At 39.0% G+C, this 23,484-nt stretch overlaps 2 protein-coding genes across 2 annotated transcripts; both read right to left on the bottom strand.

Annotated features, from left to right (window-relative positions):
• Positions 1–14,342: 14,342 nt before the first annotated feature.
• On the bottom strand, positions 14,343–16,049 carry LOC130966381 (uncharacterized). Its single transcript, XM_057891177.1, has 3 exons — positions 15,636–16,049; positions 15,288–15,581; positions 14,343–15,200 (listed from the first exon to the last, which is right to left on the bottom strand). Exons 1-3 carry the CDS (start codon positions 16,047–16,049, stop codon positions 14,343–14,345), a joined length of 1,566 nt encoding a protein of 521 aa, XP_057747160.1.
• A 5,392-nt stretch (positions 16,050–21,441) lies between these two features.
• Positions 21,442–23,148, bottom strand: LOC130966380 (uncharacterized). Its single transcript, XM_057891176.1, has 3 exons — positions 22,735–23,148; positions 22,387–22,680; positions 21,442–22,299 (listed from the first exon to the last, which is right to left on the bottom strand). Exons 1-3 carry the CDS (start codon positions 23,146–23,148, stop codon positions 21,442–21,444), a joined length of 1,566 nt encoding a protein of 521 aa, XP_057747159.1.
• Positions 23,149–23,484: the final 336 nt, after the last annotated feature.

Raw genomic sequence — 23,484 nt, 5'->3', positions numbered from 1 at the left:
CAAAACAACCACTCCAAGTATCACTAAATTCACAAGGCTTATAAATCAATTAAAATTCAATTAAAATTAGCTTAAACCTTATGATTTAACATTAATTTCATGGTGGTTGCTTGATTTAAAGAAGTTATGCATTTTCACTCCAAATCACTTACTTAAGATGCAAGAAAGTGCATAAAGACTAATAAAACAAATGAAATTAGCTTGAAAAATGGGTATATGATGACTTGTCATCACAACACCAAACTTAAATCTTGCTTGTCCCCAAGCAAGCATCAAAACTAAGAGTAAATGATATGAATAAGAAAAGAACACATATCCTTATTAGGCATATAGCAGAACTTGATCTATGGGGTCTTTATGCAGACAATGATAACTCAATTATTGTTGCTGTTACATAATATACATCTTTCTTCAAAGGCTTGCTAAACTTGCTGTTAGAAGACTCACTTTTTGATTACTCCCTTGCTAACTTTTCTTGGCTTATAATGCTTAACGAGCTTATTATTCTTTTGGAGGTTTGGTGTCAAATGTTGCAGTAGTAGCCTTTGGCTTTATTTGTTTTTTTTCTTTTACTCAACATCTCTCCACCACAGACACATGGCTCACTAATTCTTCCTAGGATCATTGATGCCCAGCATCTCTTTGGATAACTAAATGTTCTGTATCTAAGTTGCTCTTTATTGTGGACTTTCAATTGGCCATCCCAAATCAGTTGATCTAAGTGACCGGGTTTTAAAATACCCCTTAGAATTTACTCATCCAAGCATATCTTAGTACAAGAACACCACAGGCATGTGTCCTAGGGTCCAAGCTATTGGTGTCCAACCTTTATTCTTTGTTTTTCTTGCCATTTTGGCTTTTTCTTCTTCCTTTTCTTTCTGTTTTTGTTACCAAGGGCTTTTCATTATTGATAAGAGTCCTTACAACAGCAAGCTAACTCACACTTGAATGAGAATGATATTATGCAACAATTATTTCATGAGTTATGCATTTAATCAAACACATATGCCACCACCAACTTCCATTCTTACTTATGCAACATTGGATATTTTACTTTTCAATTCAAACCAAATCTCTTTTATTTAAGCATATGGGAAACAAGACAAAATTTAAAGCTAAGTGATGGATAACAACCATTATGCAGATTTAGCAATTTTAACAAGCAGTTTCACTTGCAACTAGATGAACACTTTAGCAAGACATCCAATGGTTTCCAGATTCAAAGCATTTCACATCAGCAAGGATCAAGTTTAGATACAACCTTCGAAGTTGCAGTCCTTTGATTCTTCCTTCTGTTGTGTTTTCTTTGAGTTAGGATGCACAATATCTTCAATTGTTGACTCATGTCCTGCATAATTCTCAAAGTTGCTTGTTTCTCAAGCCCTTAATTATGGTTAGTGTGCATAAACTGAGTGTGGTGCTTGGATTTACTTTGGTGTGGGAACACCAAACTTGATTGTTTGCCACTGCCTCTTATGCAACTATTTTGACCATATGTGAAACCTTGTGTCCTTGCTAAAGGTTAATGAAATTTGAAACTAGAAAGCAATTAAACAGTTGAATAATGTGTTTGGTTGCTTGGAGCTAGCATCATGCAAGAGGTGAGAATGTGTTTTTAAATGAGATTTTTGGTGGAACACCAAACTTAGAATCCTTCATTCTCCCTTAAATTGTTTTGGTGTGCAACACCAAACTTAGCTCCTTGCAATACATACCAATTATTCAACATTTTTATTGAAAAAGCTATGAAAAGAAAACTACCTCAGGTTGGGTTGCCTCCCAACAAGCGCTCTTTTATTGTCACTAGCTTGACATCTTCTGTTTGCACTTCAAGAAGGATTTAGGTTCTGAACCTCTTTTTCCTTGTTCCATTGTCCTCCTAGGTATGGTTTTGCTCTGTGGCCATCTGCTGTGAACCGACTCTTTGTTGCTTCATCTAGCAATTCAATACTCCCATAAGGAAAGACCTTAGTTACCAAATATGGACCAGTCCACTTAGACTTAAGCTTGCCAGGGAATATTTTGAGTCTTGAGTTGTACAAGAGTACTTGTTGTCCGGGTTTGAATTCTTTCTTCAGAATCTTCCTGTCATGCCATCTCTTTGCTTTTTCCTTGTATATCTTGGTATTTTCATAGGCTTCTAGCCTAAACTCATCCAACTCATTCAGCTGTAACAACCTTTTCTCTCCTGCTGCTTCAGAATCAAGGTTTAGAAGTTTAGTAGCCCAAAAGGCTTTGTGTTCAAGCTCTACAGGGAGATGACAAGATTTGCCATATAACAACTGAAAGGGGGACTTCCCAATGGGAGTTTTGAAAGCTGTCCTGTATGCCCAAAGTGCATCTTCCAACTTCCTAGCCCAATCCTTTCTTGTGCTACCTACTGTTTTCTCTAGGATTTTCTTCAATTCTCTGTTTGCTAATTCAGCCTGCCCATTAGTCTGAGGGTGGTATGGTGTGGCCACTTTATGGATAACTCCGTATTTGTGAAGTAGTTTCTCCATTTGTTTGTTACAAAAATGACCACCACCATCACTGATAAGACCCTTGGGTACTCCATATCTGGTAAAGATATGCTTCTTTAGGAATTGAAGGACAATTTGTGCATCACAGGTGGTTGTGGCTATGGCTTCTACCCACTTTGAAACATATTCCACTGCTACCAAAATATATTTGAAAGAATGAGAAGGGGGAAAGGGTCCCATGAAATCAATGCCCCATAGATCAAACAATTCTACTTCCAGAATGAAGTTCTGTGGCATCTCATTCCTTCTTGTCAATCCTCCTGCTCTTTGGCATTCATTACATTTGGTGACAAATTCTCTGGCATCTTTGAAAATAGTTGGCCAATAGAAACCACTTTGCAATATCTTTGAAGCTGTTCTTTCTGGACCAAAGTGTCCACCATACGCAGAGCCATGGCAATGCCATAATATATCCCGCATTTTATTCTCAGGGACACATCTTCTAATTATTCCATCAGAACATCTTTTGAACAAATAAGGTTCATCCCACAAGAATTTCCTTGCTTCATTGATTAGCTTCTTCACCTGTTGCTTAGTGAATTCTTGAGGTATCTTCCTCCCCACTTTGTAGTTAGCTATATCAGCAAACCATGGTGTTTGTTGGATCAGCAAAAGATGTTCATCTGGGAAGCTTTCATTCACAGGTTGCGACGCTTCTTGGATTGTTTCTTGTGGCAACCTTGACAAATGGTCAGCAACTCGGTTCTCAGTGCCTTTCCTGTCCCTTACCTCAATATCAAACTCCTGTAGAAGTAGTATCCACCTGATAAGTCTTGGTTTAGCATCCTGCTTTGTCATCAAATACTTGAGGGCAGCATGATCAGTATAAACCACAATTTTAGATCCTATCAAGTATGATCTAAATTTATCAAATGCGTAGACCACAGCTAACAATTCCTTCTCTGTTGTAGTATAATTTTTTTGAGCCTCATTCAATACTTTACTTGCATAATATATGACATGATGCAAGTTTCCCCTTTTTTGTCCAAGTACAGCACCAATTGCAATATCACTTGCATCACACATGAGTTCAAAGGGTAAGTTCCAATCAGGGGGTGTGATAATTGGTGCTGTTGTGAGTTTATGTTTCAAAGTTTCAAAGGCATGCTGGCAATTTTCATCAAAAATAAAAGGTTTATCAATCATTAACAGATTACTCAAGGGTTTGGCTATTTTAGAAAAATCCTTGATAAACCTTCTATAAAATCCTGCATGCCCCAAGAAACTTCTAACAGATTTCACATTAGTTGGTGGAGGGAGCTTTTCTATTATTTCCACTTTTGCCTTGTCAACCTCTATCCCTCTTCTTGAAACTTTATGACCAAGAACAATCCCCTCAGGCACCATGAAATGGCACTTCTCCCAGTTCAAAACTAAATTAGTTTCTTGGCATCGTTTCAAAACAAGAGTTAGATGGTTTAGGCAAGTATTGAAATTATCACCAAAAACAGAGAAGTCATCCATAAAAACTTCTAAAAATTTTTCAACCATATCTGAGAAAATGGAGAGCATACACCTTTGAAAAGTGGCTGGGGCATTGCATAGTCCGAATGGCATTCTTCTATAAGCGAAAACTCCAACTGGGCATGTGAATGAAGTCTTTTCTTGGTCCTTTGGGTCTACCACTATCTGATTGTATCCAGAATAGCCATCCAAGAAGCAATAATAAGCATAGCCAGCCAACCTTTCAAGCATCTGGTCAATGAACGGAAGTGGGAAGTGATCTTTGCGTGTAGCATCATTCAACCTCCTATAGTCAATACACATCCTCCACCCCGTCACAGTCCTTGTGGAATGAGTTCGCTTTTCTCATTAATAATGACTGTCATTCCACCCTTCTTTGGTACCACTTGGACTGGACTTATCCATGAACTATCGGAAATAGGATATATTATTCCTGCATTCCACAATTTCATTACTTCCTTCTGGACGACTTCCTTCATTGCAGGATTTAGTCTTCTTTGAGGTTGAATTACTGCCTTGGAATTGTCCTCCAAGAGAATCTTATGCATACACACTGCAGGGCTAATGCCTTTCAGATCATCAATGGTCCATCCTAAAGCATCCTTGTGAGCTCTGAGAACATCAAGAAGCTCTCCTTCTTCTTTCTTTGTCAGAGATGAATTAATGATCACTGGAAAGCTCTCTGAAGTGCCAAGAAATGCATATTTGAGATGAGAGGGTAATGGCTTCAGTTCTTGCTTCTGTGCTTCTTCTTTCTTGCTTGGTTCTACCTCTTTGTCAATGGAGATCTCAGCTGCGTGTTCCTCTATTGTTTCTTGACTCTCTTTTTCTTGCTCATGCTGGTTAGTGTCTAATATTTCTTCCACCAGGCTCTCTATCATATCCACTCTCAAATGATCTTCCTGCTCAGGAGGATGTTGCATTGACCTAAAAACATTTATGATCATTTGCTCATTGTGTACTCTGAAAATCATTTCTCCTTTTTCCACATCTATAATGGCTCTTGCAGTTGCTAGAAATGGTCTTCCCAAAATGATTGAATTGTTCCCTTCCTCATCAGTGTCTAAGATTACAAAGTCCGCAGGGAAGATAAACTCTCCAACCTTTACTAACAAATTTTCCACAATTCCATTGGGTATTTTGATTGATCTGTCGGCCATGACTAGTGACATCCTGGTGGGTTTGAGATCTTCTATAGCAAGCTTCTTCATCATGGACAAAGGCATTAAGTTTATGCTGGCTCCAAGATCACAGAGAGCTTTGTCCAAGGCTAGTTTGCCTATGGTGCAAGATACTACAAAACTCCCTGGATCCTTAAGCTTTGGTGGAATTCCTTTTTGGAGCACGGTGCTACATTCCTCACTGAGCATTACCGTTTCCTTCTCATTCCAGTCTCTCTTCTTGTTGATGAGCTCCTTTAGAAACTTGGCATACAGAGGCATTTGCTCTAATGCCTCAGCCAAAGGTATGTTGATTTCCAGCTTCTTGAAAGTCTCAAGAAATTAGTGGAAGTGCTGATCCTTTGTCTCTTTGTGAAATCTCTGTGGATAAGGCAGTGGTGGTGTTGAGCTCTTCTCCACTTGATGCTGTTTTGGAATTGGTTCTTCCATGATTTGCTTTCCTTTCTTCAAATTCTGTGGTTTGTTGTCTTCTTCTGTGAGTTTTTCTGGGACATCCTTGCTTATCATGTCCTTGTTGGTGGCTTCATCATTCTTTGTTGACTCATTGTCACTATGCTTGGTTGCCCCTTGGTTACCATCCAATAAGACTTTTCCACTTCTTAGTTGCACGACCTTGCATTCTTCCTTTGGGTTGGGAATGGTGTCACTAGGTAGTGAACTTGATGGCTTCTCAATAGAAATCTGTTTGGAGATTTGTCCAATCTGCCTCTCTAAGTTCTTCATGGAAGCTTCTTGGTTCTTTGTGGTCAATTCTTGGTTCTTCATCATTTTCTCCATGAGCAACTCTAGGTTAGTGATCCTCTGAGAGTCTTGTGAGATTGGTTGGTTTTGGGGTGTTGATGGATGATGATAAGTGTTTTGATTTGTTGGGTGGTTATTAGGTGGATAGTGGTTAGAGTTGGGGTAATTATTTTGTGGTTTTCTGTATGTATTCTGGTTAGTGTTTGGCTGGGGGTTGTGGTTTGTGCTTTTCCAATTGTTCTGACTTGTGTTTCTTTGCCATGGTTGTTGGTTTTGATTATGGTTGTCTCCCCATCTGAGGTTGGGATGGTTCTTCCAAGATGGATTGTAGGTATCACCATAGACTTCATTTGTTACAGGATTTTGGTTGTGCATGTACTGGACTTGCTCTTGCTGTTGCTCCTCTTGAGTTTCTTCACTTTGCACCCAAGTAGTTGGTGGTTGGCTTGTGGTGCTCACTGCTGCCACTTGCAAGCCATCGATTCTTTTGGCCATTTGCTCAAACTGTTGTTGAATCTGCTGTTGCATCATCTTGTTTTGAGCTAAAATTGAGTCCACTCCTTCCAACTCCATTACTCCTCTTCTTTGTGATGGTTGGCGTTGTCTTTGATGAGCAAAAAAATATTGGTTGTTGGCCACCATATCAATGAAGTTTTGAGCTTCCTCTGTGGTTTTCATGAGTTGTAATGAGCCTCCAGCTGAATGATCAAGTGCTTCTTGAGCCTTAAGAGTGAGTCCCTCATAGAAGTTCTGTAACTTGTCCCACTCAGTGAACATCTCTGGTGGACATTTCCTCAATAGAGCCTTATATCTTTCCCATGCTTCATATAAGTTTTCAGCCTCCATTTGAGTGAATGTCTGCACCTCAGTCTTCAATCTTAGGATTCTTTGTGGGGGATAAAATTAGGCAAGGAACTTGCTTACCAAGTCATCCCATGTGTTGATGCTTTCTTTTGGAAAGGTCTCTAGCCATTGAGTGGCTTTATCTCTGAGAGAGAATGGAAAGAGCAACAACTTGTAACTATCAGGAGGTACACCATTGGTTTTCACAGTGTCACAGATTCTCAAAAAGGTGGATAAATGTTGGTTTGGGTCCTCCAAAGGTCCTCCTCCAAAAGAGCAGTTGTTTTGAACTAAAGTGATGAGTTGTGGCTTTAGTTCGAAATTGTTTGCATTGACATTAGGAGGGAGAATGCTGCTTCCACAGTGTCTAGCATTTGCAAATGTATATGAAGCCAGGACTCTTCTTTAATGTTGATTATTATTGGCTCCTCCTTCTGGTTGATTGGGATTTGAGGTATCTCCTTCCATTTCTTGGAATTCCTCCTCAGATTCTTCCTCTCCAATAACGTTCTTTCCTCTTTCAGCTCTTCTTATTCTTCGAAGAGTTCTTTGGTCAATTTCAGAGAGGACAGGGGTAGATCTTCCTGTACCTGACATACAAAAACACAACAATAAACACACAGATCCAGAAAATCAATAAAACTTCAATCTATTGCTAGAATGAGGTTTTAGTTAGTTTAAGCAAAAATTCAAACAGTTAGTGTGTTAGAAAAATAGAAAAGAAAAAGTGCTTAATCTAGACCTCCACTTCACTTAATCATTGTCAATCTATTTCAATCCCCGGCAACGGCGCCAAAAACTTGATGTGCGGAAAAAGATCCGACACAAAACTCACCGGCAAGTGTATCGGGTCGCATCAAGTAATAATAACTCACATGAGTGAGGTCGATCCCACAGGGATTGAAGGATTGAGCAATTTTAGTTTAGTGGTTGATTTAGTCAAGCGAATCAAGTTTTGGTTGAGTGGGTTGTGTTTAACAGGAAGTAAATGATAGTAAATGTAAAGGGGGAAGGGCAAATTGCAGTAAATTAGAGAACAGGAAAATAAACTTGCTGAATCTTAAAGAACAAGAAAGTAAATGACTGAAACTTAAAGTGCAAGAAATATAAATTGCAGAAACTTAAAGTGCAAGAAATGTAAATTGCTTGAATATAAAAGGGGTTTGAGGACTGGGATTGCAGAATCTAAACAAAGATAAATTGAATTGCCACAATTAATAGAGCAGAAATTGAATTGGAAGCAATGAGGATTCAAACAGAATTTGAAATTAAAATGCAGCAAGGTTCACAGAAGAACCAAAAGTAAATTGGGATCTCAGGGCTCAAGAGACTAGGTAGCAGAGCCTAGATCTCAATTACCTTCCTAGATCCAAGTACTCAAAGCAATTGACAAGAAATTTAAGAAGAAGCAGTGAAGAAATTGAAATTCAATTTAATTATGCAGAAAATAATTAAAGAGATTTTGGAATGGAGGTTGAGACAGAAGTTCCTCAACTCTTCTCACCCAAAACTCAAAACAAGAAAAGGAAAAGTGCTCAGGCAAGAATGAGGAAGAAGAGAGATCAATTCTCCTCCCCAATTCTCTGAACTTTCGGTCAAGTTTCTCAAGGAAAGTGCAAAAGCTCAAAGCTCAAAGAAAGTGCCAAATTCAAAAGCAAAGCTAAAAAGTTCAAAGTAAAGGTGAAAGTAAAAGTCCTAATTACATCAAACTAGCTCCTATTTATACACTTTCTATTCTTGAATTTTGGGATTTGGATGGGCTTTTGATTTGGTGAAGAAATGAATTAAATTGGAATTTTAATTGAATTTTTGGCCCAAAATAATAGCTCCAGGAGGCTGCCCTGCCCTTGTGGAGGGCAGGGCAGGATTTGGTGCGTGTTGGTGCTTGCTGGTGCGGCCTTGGTGCGGCTTGGTGCGGGCTGGTGCGGTCTTGGTGCGCAAAACGCTGCCCTGCCCTCGCGGAGGGCAGGGCAGGAAAAATTGGTGCGCCAGAAATGTGCCACGGTGCGTGCTTGGTGCTGCCAGGGTAGTGATTTGGTACGCCAGACTCACTTCTTGGTGCGCCAGAGTTGTGCACCAACAAAATGCTGCCCTGCCCTCGCGGAGGGCAGGGCAGTGTTTCCAAAATGAAGTCCCGTGTTCGAATCCGGGCAGAAACACACGCTACATCATTTTCCTTGGTTTCTTGGCACGGTAATGGACCTTAGTTCCTAGCTTCCTCATGGTCCCGTGTTCAACTCTTGTGGCAAGCATTTGGAGACATTTTCCTTTGATTTTCTTCCTTGGTGAGCCCGATACTGCCCTTGTGGAGGGCAGGGCAACATTTTCTTCTTCTTGATTCCAAGGCACAAATTTGTGCTCTGCCCTTGTAGTGGGCAGGGCAGAGTTGCCTTCTTTGCTTAGTTCCCTTATGTTTGTAACGACCCAATTTTCAATATGTCTAGATCATACCGGAAACTGAGCGCTACCAATTTGTTCTCCTAATTATTATCTATTATTTATCATATGAGCCTGATTCGTTGTTAAAAACGTGGTTAATTTGCGAGGTATATTTTTTTTTGTTTGAAAACATTTGGGTTAATAGACGGAATCATACATAATCAATTCACAACTGATAACAGATAAAACATTTATAAACAACCACACATAAATACATCACAAGTAGCTAGCAACATTCATTTATCCAGCCTTTGTTAGAGTATAGACCTTTAGTTAGAACACCCCTAGATATAGCTAGATAATAATTATATACATATACATACATATAACATCCCAGGTCCTGACCTGTTCAAGAAGTCCCTAAGCTGGCACCCAGGCTAGCCTAGACTCTATACTTGCCTAGTCCCTCTAAACTACTAAAGCGAGGGAAAGTACGTTCTAAGTCTTCAAAACTCAAGTCAGGTGAACGTCACCAAAGGTAGGACATCATCTGCTATTTCTCTGCTCGATCAGACATTGCCATAGGACGTCCCTCTGGTACCTCATCAAGTAGCCACACAACGGGAGTCTCGTACACAGAATTTAGGTTAAAGTGCGCATACGAACGGGGTGCAGACGTTGGCTGGTCTCACAGGATATACGTATAATCCGAGAACGATATTCACCCTAGACTCAGAAGACTATCTAGAGCAGGGTCCTCTTCGCAGAACCATCATCAACGAACTACGGTAAGGCACTCTTACTTCCATTTGAAGGGGAAGGGAGAGAGAAGGGGTAAGAACTGGGGAGTTCTTAGTAGGGTCGGGGTTATTAGTTATATTCATTTATTTGGGGTCGATTAGCAGACGAATAATAGAATATAGCGAAGCAGTGACCAAAAGATAAAGATAGAAAGAGAAAGTAGAGGCAATAGAAAGCAGAACACAAACAAAAGAATACAAGAAAATAAAACATAGAAATAGCATACAAGCAGACAAACACAAAGAAATAGATCACACACAGAAAGAAATGCAACAGAGAATGATGCGCAGACAAGAATGATGCATGTCTAGTCCTAGTACAGGCCATGAGCTCATGTGTCGGTTAGCACCTGCATTCCCGACATTTATCCGGTCACGAGTTCACGATTTCCCGGATACGATTTTCCGTTCAAATAAATGCGCATATAATTATTAGCAGCTCTATTGAGACAGCCTCTGCTTTCTACTCGCAGGAAATATACTCTTGGGAACGGAAAATTGCTGTAGGTATCCTAGTTTCCCTACAGAAGCTCTTGGGTTGCCTCAGGGCAACAGATAGATAAACAAACATCTCTTGGGTTGCATTAAGCAACATATATACATATAATATCTCTTGGGTTGCATTAAGCAACATATATATATATATATATAATATCTCTTGGGTTGCATTAAGCAACATATACATATAATATCTCTTGGGTTGCATTAAGCAACAAATATATATATATATATAGTATACTTTCTCTTAGGTTGCCTCAAGCAACAAGGAACTTCTCAATAAGCCTTCTGTTCTTAGTTTCTTTACCCTGTTCTGATTTCTCTTTCTCTGTATCTCTTTACTCTGTTTTAATTACTCTGTTCTCTGTATCTCTTTTCTCTTCTCTGATTACTCTTTTCAAATGTATCTATATTACTCCTTTTCTCTTTATCTCTTTACTTTACTCTGGTTACTCTATTTTCTGTGTCATTCTACTCTGCCCTGATTTCTCTGCTTAACGTATGTATTTAAAGCTTATGTAAATTTCGGTATGAATAGTTAGCTTGTCCCAAGTATAGGTTCATTAAGTCTATACTGAAACAGTTTAACTTTTCATATTATACCTAACCCTAGTCGCAACTCAAGGACTAACTATGTTGCCCTAGTTCGTTCACTAATGTCTGTCTGTTTTTCTGTCATTAAAACTTTACAGACTTTTTCTTCGATTTTTATCTTTTCTTTAACTTTTATCTTTTCTTTATCTTTTCCTCACTAACATGTTATTACCACTCCCTAAGTGTTTTATGAAGGTAATTATGAGATTCTGCACTTAAAGTTGTCTTTCTAAAGCTTTTACAGAAAACTGCCTTTTCCGCATTATTTTATTATTTTTATTAAAATATTATTTTAATTAAATATTATTATTTAATATTTTATTATTATTTATTATTTTATTATTAAATTTTCGAAAATTAACTCACTTTTACTTTTAACCTTTAAAATTCACTTTTAACCACCCGTAACTTTTAATATTTCTACTTTTACCACCCTAACTTTCAGAAATTACCAAACAACCCCTTAAACACCAAAATTTTACTTCCTTGCCCTTTTTAAGATCTAAAGCCTGTTCTTCATTGTTCTTCATCACACTCAAGGTGTTCTTCATGTTCTTCATAAATTCTTCAAATTCTTTCTCTGTTTTTACCCGTTTTTCAGTCTTTTCAGCAACCGATTTTTACCATAATTCAAAATAAAATTGCAGCCACTAAAACCCCATCTTTTCTACATGATTTCAACACAAATTGAACCCCAATTTAAGCTCTAGGGTTTCGTTTTCCAGCAGCCATAAGAACACACATTCATAGCTTGAATTTCATCAAATTTCATCAAATTTTCACCAAAATTTCAACAAGAATTACTCATACAAACAATCAATTTCAAGCACAGCCAAACCATATCATAATCACACAACTCAAACACAATCAATCAAGATTAAATTCGTCAAACCCTACCTGGTTTTGCTGCTCCTAATTCAGTTAGACTTTCAGGTGGTCCTTTAGCACTTTTTCCTCCTAAATCACATCAAGAACAACTTTAAATCCAAAAACTCTCAACTGACCAAATCTCACTCAGCATGTTAGGAAGAGATATATCACCTTAGAGTTGCTGGAAATTCACGTTTCTTGGCCCTCAAGTCAAGTTAAGCATGATTCCTAAGGAAAAACATCAAGAAAACACATGTTTTGCATGGTTTTCCTTGAAAACCGAATTGAAGAGGAAGGGAGACAGCCATCTCACCTTATTTCCAGCCTTGATAAGTCACATGGTTATGTAGAGGAAGAAGAGAGGATCATTTTGGTGAAATCGGAGTTTTGATTTGAGTTTTAGTTCAGAAGAAATCAAGCTTTGAAGATTTATGAACCAAGAACTTTCTCTCCTTTCTCTCTTGGTGATTTTCGGCCACAATGAGCAAATGAGGCAGCCTTGGGGGTTTTGGGGGTGTAGGGTGAGTTGTGATTGGTTGGCTTGGAGGTGGATTAAAATAATATTAAAATATCTCAGGTGTATAACTACTAAAACTAGATGTATCGGAACACTTGTAAAAACATCTCTAAAAATTATTTTCTGAGCTACTAGCATAAATGACACTAGTAACATATTTATTATGATAATAGAACATGTATAATGAGGCCTTATCATTGCTAAAGTCATCAGAGAGTGCTGGTGCTAAGCTGCACCAGTAAACCGTAAACCCGGTTAAACTGATTTTCTGTTTTTAACTAAAACAGACCAGGTAACCTTATAATATCATTCAAGCATTTTCTAATACTAATATAATGATAATATTATACTATTATCTCTCTCCTCTCATGAATCGAGTCTGGTTCGTCAAACCGAGACTATTTACGAGAATCAGAATCAAAACTGCCAACCGATACGGTTCAAAAGCTAGGTTCTTCACGATTGCATTATCGAGCTTGCCTCAGAGGAGGTTATAGCTTAAGGATGACATAATAACAATAAGGATAGATATACTTGTTGATATAGAAAAGGTGCTCCCTTTACTGATCTTCCGGAGAAATCCGTGCCTTTAGAAAAGATCTCGCGTACTCGAAAATCAGGGTTGTTACATTCTACCCTCCTAAAAGAAAATTTTGCCCTCAAAATTTCAGTTACCTGAGACTGGATGCGGGTAATCAACTTTCATCTTATCCTCCAGTTCCCAAGTGTGCTCTTCTTCTCCTCTTTGTCCCCAAGCTACTTTGACTAAGCGAACAGTTTTTCCTCTTAACTGCTTATCACTTCTTCCTACGATCTGAACTGGTGATGCTTGATATGTCAAATGATTTCATAACTATACTGTTTCTGGTCGTAAAATGTGACTCTCATCGGGAATATATTTCCTAAGTTGTGAGACATGAAAAACATCATGAAGGTTTGATAAATAAGGAGGAAGGACTATTTGATAAGCTACTAGACCGACTCTTTTAAGTATTTGGAAAGGTTCCATGTATTGCGGGTTAAGCCTTTTAGTCTTAAGGGCTCTACCTATTCCAATAATTGAAGTTACTTCTAGTAAGACACGGTTTCCGTCACTAAACTCTAAGGGTCTACGTCTATTATCGGCATAGCTCTTTTGACGACTCTGTGCTGTCTGGATCTTCCGACGAATCTCCTTTATCTTCTCAGTAGTTTCTTACACTAAGTCTAGACCTAAAACACTAGCTTCTCCATCGTCATTCCAACACAATGGTGTCCGACATCTTTTTCCATAGAGAGCTTCATATGGTGCCATCCCAATACTTTGTTGGTAACTGTTGTTGTAGACGAACTCGACCAATGGCAAACACTTATCCCAACTGCCCTGGTTATCCATCCCACAAGATCTTAACATGTATTCTAATGTCTGGATTGTTCGCTCTGATTGTCCGTATGTCTGAGGATGGTATGATGTACTCATATGCAATTCTGTTCCTAAAGCTTTCTGGAAAACTCCCCAGAATCTGGAAGTAAACCTCGGATCTCAATCTGAAACAATTTACGAAGGTATCCCATTTCCATTGTGGTATTTCTAAGGGTTGCAGGGTTCCTGACGGCTTCTGATGTTCCACCTTCACCTTCTGGCAGGTTAATCATCTTGAGACATAATCAGCTACTTTTCTCTTTAAGCCTGGCCACCAGAACATTTGTTTCAAGTCTCAATACATCTTTGTCACTCCAGGATGCATAGAAAGTCTACTTTGATGAGCTTCTGTAAGAATCTTTTGTTGCAATTCTCCAGAGTTAGGCACACAAATTCTGTTCTTGTACCTCCATAGGCCACTACGATCCCATCTCATAGCTTCTTCAACTCTGCAAGCAATGGTGACATCCGGTACGGTGCTATGAAAATCGGTCCGGTTCCAGGTACTAGATCAATGCTGAATTTTATCTCTTACTGAGGAAGAAACTCAGGTATGTCGTCCAAGAAAACATCAGGAAATTCTTTCACCATTTGGGTCCGTTCTAAGCTCAATTCACTATCATTCGAGCTAGCCGCTAACAGAACGTACCCCTCACAATCACTCCCACCTAAGGTAACTCTTACAGAATTCAGATATAAGGTGTGGGACAAAAATGGTTTAGTACATAGACTATTAGATGGAATAACAGTAGTTCTTTTAAAATAATCAAAGAAAACATGATACTTAGATAACCAATCTAATCCTAAAAAAACTTCTAAGCCAGATGGAGATAAGCAGATTAGATCGTGTATAAAAGTCCTGTTCCTAATAGCGAATGGTACTTGCAGGCACACTAAACTGGTCAAAGCATTTTGGGACGCAGGTGTATGGACAATTAGATCAATGTTTAAATCAGAGAAATCTAGTCCCAACTCATGAGCAATAGTTAAAGAAACAAATGAATGCAATGCACCCGAGTCATACAGTACAGTTAGAAATCGATCTTTGACAATACACTGACCTTGGATCAGGTCGTCTGATTGCATAGCATCATCAGCAGTCATAGCAAACACTCGACCTTGTTGCTGGGTTCGCGCTGGATTCTGGGTAAACCTTTTTGGGTAGTTCTTAGCCATATGCCCTGGTTCGTTACAAATATAACACTTGAATGTTCCAAACAAACAGGGGCTATTACCATGATCCTTCCCACACTGCCTACATGTAGTATTCACCTGTGCCTGCTGGGGTCGTTTACCATTATCCTGCCTTAGTCTACCTCCGTTTCCACTCGTAGGGCGAGCAGGAGCGTTACCAGCTTGTGGGTTCCTTCGTTGTGGCACACCAGGGGTCTTGAAGTTTGTCCTTCATGGTTGCCAACTATAGCTATTGTAGTTCCTTGGTGGAAATCCTTGACGACTTGCTTTAGAGGCAATTACCTTCTTAGCACATTCTTCCACTAACTTACACTTATTAACTAGCTCAGAAAAATTTTGTATCTCCAATGGAACTACTGAACTCATCAGATCCTCACGAAGGCCCCCTTCGAACTTCAAGCACTCCCATTCTTCAAAGTCAGCAGGATTCCCTTGGCATATTTTGGAGAAACGGCACAAGTCATCAAATTTACGGGCAAATTCAGCAATAGTTGTATTACCCTGTTTCAGCTGCATAAGTTCCATCTCCTTAGCATCACGAGCTGCCCTCGGAAAATACTTCTTATAAAATTCGTCCTTAAAAGTATTCCAAGGAATATCGCCTTCATCTTGTTACAACAGTCGCTGTACCCCCTGCCACCAATACTCAGCCTCTCCTTCCAGCATATAAGTAGCAAACTCCACGTGTTGGCCTTCCGAAACATGCTGTGCTCGCAGTGATCGTTCAATAGCTCGGAACCAATTGTCAGCATCAGTCGCAACAAGTGTACCTTTAAACTTAGGCGGTTTAACTTTCAGAAAGGTCGCAAGGGTCATAGGTCTTTCGAGATGCCCTAAGTTATTCTCATCATTTCCACTATCTTCCCCATGCTCATTCTCATTCCCGTTTCTCACTCCAAGACGATCAACAGCCCTAGCCGCTGCTACTGCAGCCTCACGCACTGCCTCAGCCACAGCGTTCATGGTAGTCATAAATGTCTCCTGTTCCCTCTCGTAGTTAACATTAGGAATTCCTTCCCGTACGCCTCGTCTCCGTGAACCCATCGTAGTCCCGTTCACACCAAACAATCATTATTAAGGTGATCAGTCTTAACACTTCAAGTCAAGTGTGAACATTCCCAGAATGAAAACACAGAGACAATCATGCAATATATCACTGGGATATCCTATACGCATGAGACACACAACAGAGTATGCAATGAAGCATAGTCAGTCTACTCCCCAGGCTCTACCGGGAACGAACTGCTCTGATACCAAATTGTAACGACCCAATTTTCAATATGTCTAGATCATACCGGAAACTGAGCGCTACCAATTTGTTCTCCTAATTATTATCTATTATTTATCATATGAGCCTGATTCGTTGTTAAAAACGTGGTTAATTTGCGAGGTATATTTTTTTTTGTTTGAAAACATTTGGGTTAATAGACGGAATCATACATAATCAATTCACAACTGATAACAGATAAAACATTTATAAACAACCACACATAAATACATCACGAGTAGCTAGCAACATTCATTTATCCAGCCTTTGTTAGAGTATAGACCTTTAGTTAGAACACCCCTAGATATAGCTAGATAATTTATATACATATACATACATATAACATCCCAGGTCCTGACCTGTTCAAGAAGTCCCTAAGCTGGCACCCAGGCTAGCCTAGACTCTATACTTGCCTAGTCCCTCTAAACTACTAAAGCGAGGGAAAGTACGTTCTAAGTCTTCAAAACTCAAGTCAGGTGAACGTCACCAAAGGTAGGACATCATCTGCTATTTCTCTGCTCGATCAGACATTGCCATAGGACGTCCCTCTGGTACCTCATCAAGTAGCCACACAACGGGAGTCTCGTACACAGAATTTAGGTTAAAGTGCGCATACGAACGGGGTGCAGACGTTGGCTGGTCTCACAGGATATACGTATAATCCGAGAACGATATTCACCCTAGACTCAGAAGACTATCTAGAGCAGGGTCCTCTTCGCAGAACCATCATCAACGAACTACGGTAAGGCACTCTTACTTCCATTTGAAGGGGAAGGGAGAGAGAAGGGGTAAGAACTGGGGAGTTCTTAGTAGGGTCGGGGTTATTAGTTATATTCATTTATTTGGGGTCGATTAGCAGACGAATAATAGAATATAGCGAAGCAGTGACCAAAAGATAAAGATAGAAAGAGAAAGTAGAGGCAATAGAAAGCAGAACACAAACAAAAGAATACAAGAAAATAAAACATAGAAATAGCATACAAGCAGACAAACACAAAGAAATAGATCACACACAGAAAGAAATGCAACAGAGAATGATGCGCAGACAAGAATGATGCATGTCTAGTCCTAGTACAGGCCATGAGCTCATGTGTCGGTTAGCACCTGCATTCCCGACATTTATCCGGTCACGAGTTCACGATTTCCCGGATACGATTTTCCGTTCAAATAAATGCGCATATAATTATTAGCAGCTCTATTGAGACAGCCTCTGCTTTCTACTCGCAGGAAATATACTCTTGGGAACGGAAAATTGCTGTAGGTATCCTAGTTTCCCTACAGAAGCTCTTGGGTTGCCTCAGGGCAACAGATAGATAAACAAACATCTCTTGGGTTGCATTAAGCAACATATATATACATATAATATCTCTTGGGTTGCATTAAGCAACATATATATATATATATATAATATCTCTTGGGTTGCATTAAGCAACATATACATATAATATCTCTTGGGTTGCATTAAGCAACAAATATATATATATATAGTATACTTTCTCTTAGGTTGCCTCAAGCAACAAGGAACTTCTCAATAAGCCTTCTGTTCTTAGTTTCTTTACCCTGTTCTGATTTCTCTTTTCTCTGTATCTCTTTACTCTGTTTTAATTACTCTGTTCTCTGTATCTCTTTTCTCTTCTCTGATTACTCTTTTCAAATGTATCTATATTACTCCTTTTCTCTTTATCTCTTTACTTTACTCTGGTTACTCTATTTTCTGTGTCATTCTACTCTGCCCTGATTTCTCTGCTTAACGTATGTATTTAAAGCTTATGTAAATTTCGGTATGAATAGTTAGCTTGTCCCAAGTATAGGTTCATTAAGTCTATACTGAAACAGTTTAACTTTTCATATTATACCTAACCCTAGTCGCAACTCAAGGACTAACTATGTTGCCCTAGTTCGTTCACTAATGTCTGTCTGTTTTTCTGTCATTAAAACTTTACAGACTTTTTCTTCGATTTTTATCTTTTCTTTAACTTTTATCTTTTCTTTATCTTTTCCTCACTAACATGTTATTACCACTCCCTAAGTGTTTTATGAAAGTAATTATGAGATTCTGCACTTAAAGTTGTCTTTCTAAAGCTTTTACAGAAAACTGCCTTTTCTGCATTATTTTATTATTTTTATTAAAATATTATTTTTAATTAAATATTATTATTTAATATTTTATTATTATTTATTATTTTATTATTAAATTTTCGAAAATTAACTCACTTTTACTTTTAACCTTTAAAATTCACTTTTAACCACCCGTAACTTTTAATATTTCTACTTTTACCACCCTAACTTTCAGAAATTACCAAACAACCCCTTAAACACCAAAAATTTTACTTCCTTGCCCTTTTTAAGATCTAAAGCCTGTTCTTCATTGTTCTTCATCACACTCAAGGTGTTCTTCATGTTCTTCATAAATTCTTCAAATTCTTTCTCTGTTTTTACCCGTTTTTCAGTCTTTTCAGCAACCGATTTTTACCATAATTCAAAATAAAATTGCAGCCACTAAAACCCCATCTTTTCTACATGATTTCAACACAAATTGAACCCCAATTTAAGCTCTAGGGTTTCGTTTTCCAGCAGCCATAAGAACACACATTCATAGCTTGAATTTCATCAAATTTCATCAAATTTTCACCAAAATTTCAACAAGAATTACTCATACAAACAATCAATTTCAAGCACAGCCAAACCATATCATAATCACACAACTCAAACACAATCAATCAAGATTAAATTCGTCAAACCCTACCTGGTTTTGCTGCTCCTAATTCAGTTAGACTTTCAGGTGGTCCTTTAGCACTTTTTCCTCCTAAATCACATCAAGAACAACTTTAAATCCAAAAACTCTCAACTGACCAAATCTCACTCAGCATGTTAGGAAGAGATATATCACCTTAGAGTTGCTGGAAATTCACGTTTCTTGGCCCTCAAGTCAAGTTAAGCATGATTCCTAAGGAAAAACATCAAGAAAACACATGTTTTGCATGGTTTTCCTTGAAAACCGAATTGAAGAGGAAGGGAGACAGCCATCTCACCTTATTTCCAGCCTTGATAAGTCACATGGTTATGTAGAGGAAGAAGAGAGGATCATTTTGGTGAAATCGGAGTTTTGATTTGAGTTTTAGTTCAGAAGAAATCAAGCTTTGAAGATTTATGAACCAAGAACTTTCTCTCCTTTCTCTCTTGGTGATTTTCGGCCACAATGAGCAAATGAGGCAGCCTTGGGGGTTTTGGGGGTGTAGGGTGAGTTGTGATTGGTTGGCTTGGAGGTGGATTAAAATAATATTAAAATATCTCAGGTGTATAACTACTAAAACTAGATGTATCGGAACACTTGTAAAAACATCTCTAAAAATTATTTTCTGAGCTACTAGCATAAATGACACTAGTAACATATTTATTATGATAATAGAACATGTATAATGAGGCCTTATCATTGCTAAAGTCATCAGAGAGTGCTGGTGCTAAGCTGCACCAGTAAACCGTAAACCCGGTTAAACTGATTTTCTGTTTTTAACTAAAACAGACCAGGTAACCTTATAATATCATTCAAGCATTTTCTAATACTAATATAATGATAATATTATACTATTATCTCTCTCCTCTCATGAATCGAGTCTGGTTCGTCAAACCGAGACTATTTACGAGAATCAGAATCAAAACTGCCAACCGATACGGTTCAAAAGCTAGGTTCTTCACGATTGCATTATCGAGCTTGCCTCAGAGGAGGTTATAGCTTAAGGATGACATAATAACAATAAGGATAGATATACTTGTTGATATAGAAAAGGTGCTCCCTTTACTGATCTTCCGGAGAAATCCGTGCCTTTAGAAAAGATCTCGCGTACTCGAAAATCAGGGTTGTTAGATTCTACCCTCCTAAAAGAAAATTTTGCCCTCAAAATTTCAGTTACCTGAGACTGGATGCGGGTAATCAACTTTCATCTTATCCTCCAGTTCCCAAGTGTGCTCTTCTTCTCCTCTTTGTCCCCAAGCTACTTTGACTAAGCGAACAGTTTTTCCTCTTAACTGCTTATCACTTCTTCCTACGATCTGAACTGGTGATGCTTGATATGTCAAATGATTTCATAACTATACTGTTTCTGGTCGTAAAATGTGACTCTCATCGGGAATATATTTCCTAAGTTGTGAGACATGAAAAACATCATGAAGGTTTGATAAATAAGGAGGAAGGACTATTTGATAAGCTACTAGACCGACTCTTTTAAGTATTTGGAAAGGTTCCATGTATTGCGGGTTAAGCCTTTTAGTCTTAAGGGCTCTACCTATTCCAATAATTGAAGTTACTTCTAGTAAGACACGGTTTCCGTCACTAAACTCTAAGGGTCTACGTCTATTATCGGCATAGCTCTTTTGACGACTCTGTGCTGTCTGGATCTTCCGACGAATCTCCTTTATCTTCTCAGTAGTTTCTTACACTAAGTCTAGACCTAAAACACTAGCTTCTCCATCGTCATTCCAACACAATGGTGTCCGACATCTTTTTCCATAGAGAGCTTCATATGGTGCCATCCCAATACTTTGTTGGTAACTGTTGTTGTAGACGAACTCGACCAATGGCAAACACTTATCCCAACTGCCCTGGTTATCCATCCCACAAGATCTTAACATGTATTCTAATGTCTGGATTGTTCGCTCTGATTGTCCGTATGTCTGAGGATGGTATGATGTACTCATATGCAATTCTGTTCCTAAAGCTTTCTGGAAAACTCCCCAGAATCTGGAAGTAAACCTCGGATCTCAATCTGAAACAATTTACGAAGGTATCCCATTTCCATTGTGGTATTTCTAAGGGTTGCAGGGTTCCTGACGGCTTCTGATGTTCCACCTTCACCTTCTGGCAGGTTAATCATCTTGAGACATAATCAGCTACTTTTCTCTTTAAGCCTGGCCACCAGAACATTTGTTTCAAGTCTCAATACATCTTTGTCACTCCAGGATGCATAGAAAGTCTACTTTGATGAGCTTCTGTAAGAATCTTTTGTTGCAATTCTCCAGAGTTAGGCACACAAATTCTGTTCTTGTACCTCCATAGGCCACTACGATCCCATCTCATAGCTTCTTCAACTCTGCAAGCAATGGTGACATCCGGTACGGTGCTATGAAAATCGGTCCGGTTCCAGGTACTAGATCAATGCTGAATTTTATCTCTTACTGAGGAAGAAACTCAGGTATGTCGTCCAAGAAAACATCAGGAAATTCTTTCACCATTTGGGTCCGTTCTAAGCTCAATTCACTATCATTCGAGCTAGCCGCTAACAGAACGTACCCCTCACAATCACTCCCACCTAAGGTAACTCTTACAGAATTCAGATATAAGGTGTGGGACAAAAATGGTTTAGTACATAGACTATTAGATGGAATAACAGTAGTTCTTTTAAAATAATCAAAGAAAACATGATACTTAGATAACCAATCTAATCCTAAAAAAACTTCTAAGCCAGATGGAGATAAGCAGATTAGATCGTGTATAAAAGTCCTGTTCCTAATAGCGAATGGTACTTGCAGGCACACTAAACTGGTCAAAGCATTTTGGGACGCAGGTGTATGGACAATTAGATCAATGTTTAAATCAGAGAAATCTAGTCCCAACTCATGAGCAATAGTTAAAGAAACAAATGAATGCAATGCACCCGAGTCATACAGTACAGTTAGAAATCGATCTTTGACAATACACTGACCTTGGATCAGGTCGTCTGATTGCATAGCATCATCAGCAGTCATAGCAAACACTCGACCTTGTTGCTGGGTTCGCGCTGGATTCTGGGTAAACCTTTTTGGGTAGTTCTTAGCCATATGCCCTGGTTCGTTACAAATATAACACTTGAATGTTCCAAACAAACAGGGGCTATTACCATGATCCTTCCCACACTGCCTACATGTAGTATTCACCTGTGCCTGCTGGGGTCGTTTACCATTATCCTGCCTTAGTCTACCTCCGTTTCCACTCGTAGGGCGAGCAGGAGCGTTACCAGCTTGTGGGTTCCTTCGTTGTGGCACACCAGGGGTCTTGAAGTTTGTCCTTCATGGTTGCCAACTATAGCTATTGTAGTTCCTTGGTGGAAATCCTTGACGACTTGCTTTAGAGGCAATTACCTTCTTAGCACATTCTTCCACTAACTTACACTTATTAACTAGCTCAGAAAAATTTTGTATCTCCAATGGAACTACTGAACTCATCAGATCCTCACGAAGGCCCCCTTCGAACTTCAAGCACTCCCATTCTTCAAAGTCAGCAGGATTCCCTTGGCAGATTTTGGAGAAACGGCACAAGTCATCAAATTTACGGGCAAATTCAGCAATAGTTGTATTACCCTGTTTCAGCTGCATAAGTTCCATCTCCTTAGCATCACGAGCTGCCCTCGGAAAATACTTCTTATAAAATTCGTCCTTAAAAGTATTCCAAGGAATATCGCCTTCATCTTGTTACAACAGTCGCTGTACCCCCTGCCACCAATACTCAGCCTCTCCTTCCAGCATATAAGTAGCAAACTCCACGTGTTGGCCTTCCGAAACATGCTGTGCTCGCAGTGATCGTTCAATAGCTCGGAACCAATTGTCAGCATCAGTCGCAACAAGTGTACCTTTAAACTTAGGCGGTTTAACTTTCAGAAAGGTCGCAAGGGTCATAGGTCTTTCGAGATGCCCTAAGTTATTCTCATCATTTCCACTATCTTCCCCATGCTCATTCTCATTCCCGTTTCTCACTCCAAGACGATCAACAGCCCTAGCCGCTGCTACTGCAGCCTCACGCACTGCCTCAGCCACAGCGTTCATGGTAGTCATAAATGTCTCCTGTTCCCTCTCGTAGTTAACATTAGGAATTCCTTCCCGTACGCCTCGTCTCCGTGAACCCATCGTAGTCCCGTTCACACCAAACAATCATTATTAAGGTGATCAGTCTTAACACTTCAAGTCAAGTGTGAACATTCCCAGAATGAAAACACAGAGACAATCATGCAATATATATCACTGGGATATCCTATACGCATGAGACACACAACAGAGTATGCAATGAAGCATAGTCAGTCTACTCCCCAGGCTCTACCGGGAACGAACTGCTCTGATACCAAATTGTAACGACCCAATTTTCAATATGTCTAGATCATACCGGAAACTGAGCGCTACCAATTTGTTCTCCTAATTATTATCTATTATTTATCATATGAGCCTGATTCGTTGTTAAAAACGTGG

Source organism: Arachis stenosperma, chromosome 3 (genome assembly GCF_014773155.1).
Source record: "Arachis stenosperma cultivar V10309 chromosome 3, arast.V10309.gnm1.PFL2, whole genome shotgun sequence".
NCBI lineage: Eukaryota > Viridiplantae > Streptophyta > Magnoliopsida > Fabales > Fabaceae > Arachis > Arachis stenosperma.
The sequence above is the reverse complement of the archived record's forward strand: the minus strand, read 5'-3'. Positions and strand labels throughout refer to the sequence as shown.

Bases quoted from the DNA above. Each gene is read 5' to 3' on its own strand.
- LOC130966381 (XM_057891177.1), bottom strand. From the start codon at position 16,049: ATGGGTTCACGGAGACGAGGCGTACGGGAAGGAATTCCTAATGTTAAC. The intron at 15,582-15,635 runs GTACAGCGACTG...AATACTTTTAAG, and splicing joins CTGAGTATTGGTGGCAGGGG to GACGAATTTTATAAGAAGTA. The intron at 15,201-15,287 runs GTAATTGCCTCT...ACAAACTTCAAG, and splicing joins TGGAAGAATGTGCTAAGAAG to ACCCCTGGTGTGCCACAACG.
- LOC130966380 (XM_057891176.1), bottom strand. From the start codon at position 23,148: ATGGGTTCACGGAGACGAGGCGTACGGGAAGGAATTCCTAATGTTAAC. The intron at 22,681-22,734 runs GTACAGCGACTG...AATACTTTTAAG, and splicing joins CTGAGTATTGGTGGCAGGGG to GACGAATTTTATAAGAAGTA. The intron at 22,300-22,386 runs GTAATTGCCTCT...ACAAACTTCAAG, and splicing joins TGGAAGAATGTGCTAAGAAG to ACCCCTGGTGTGCCACAACG.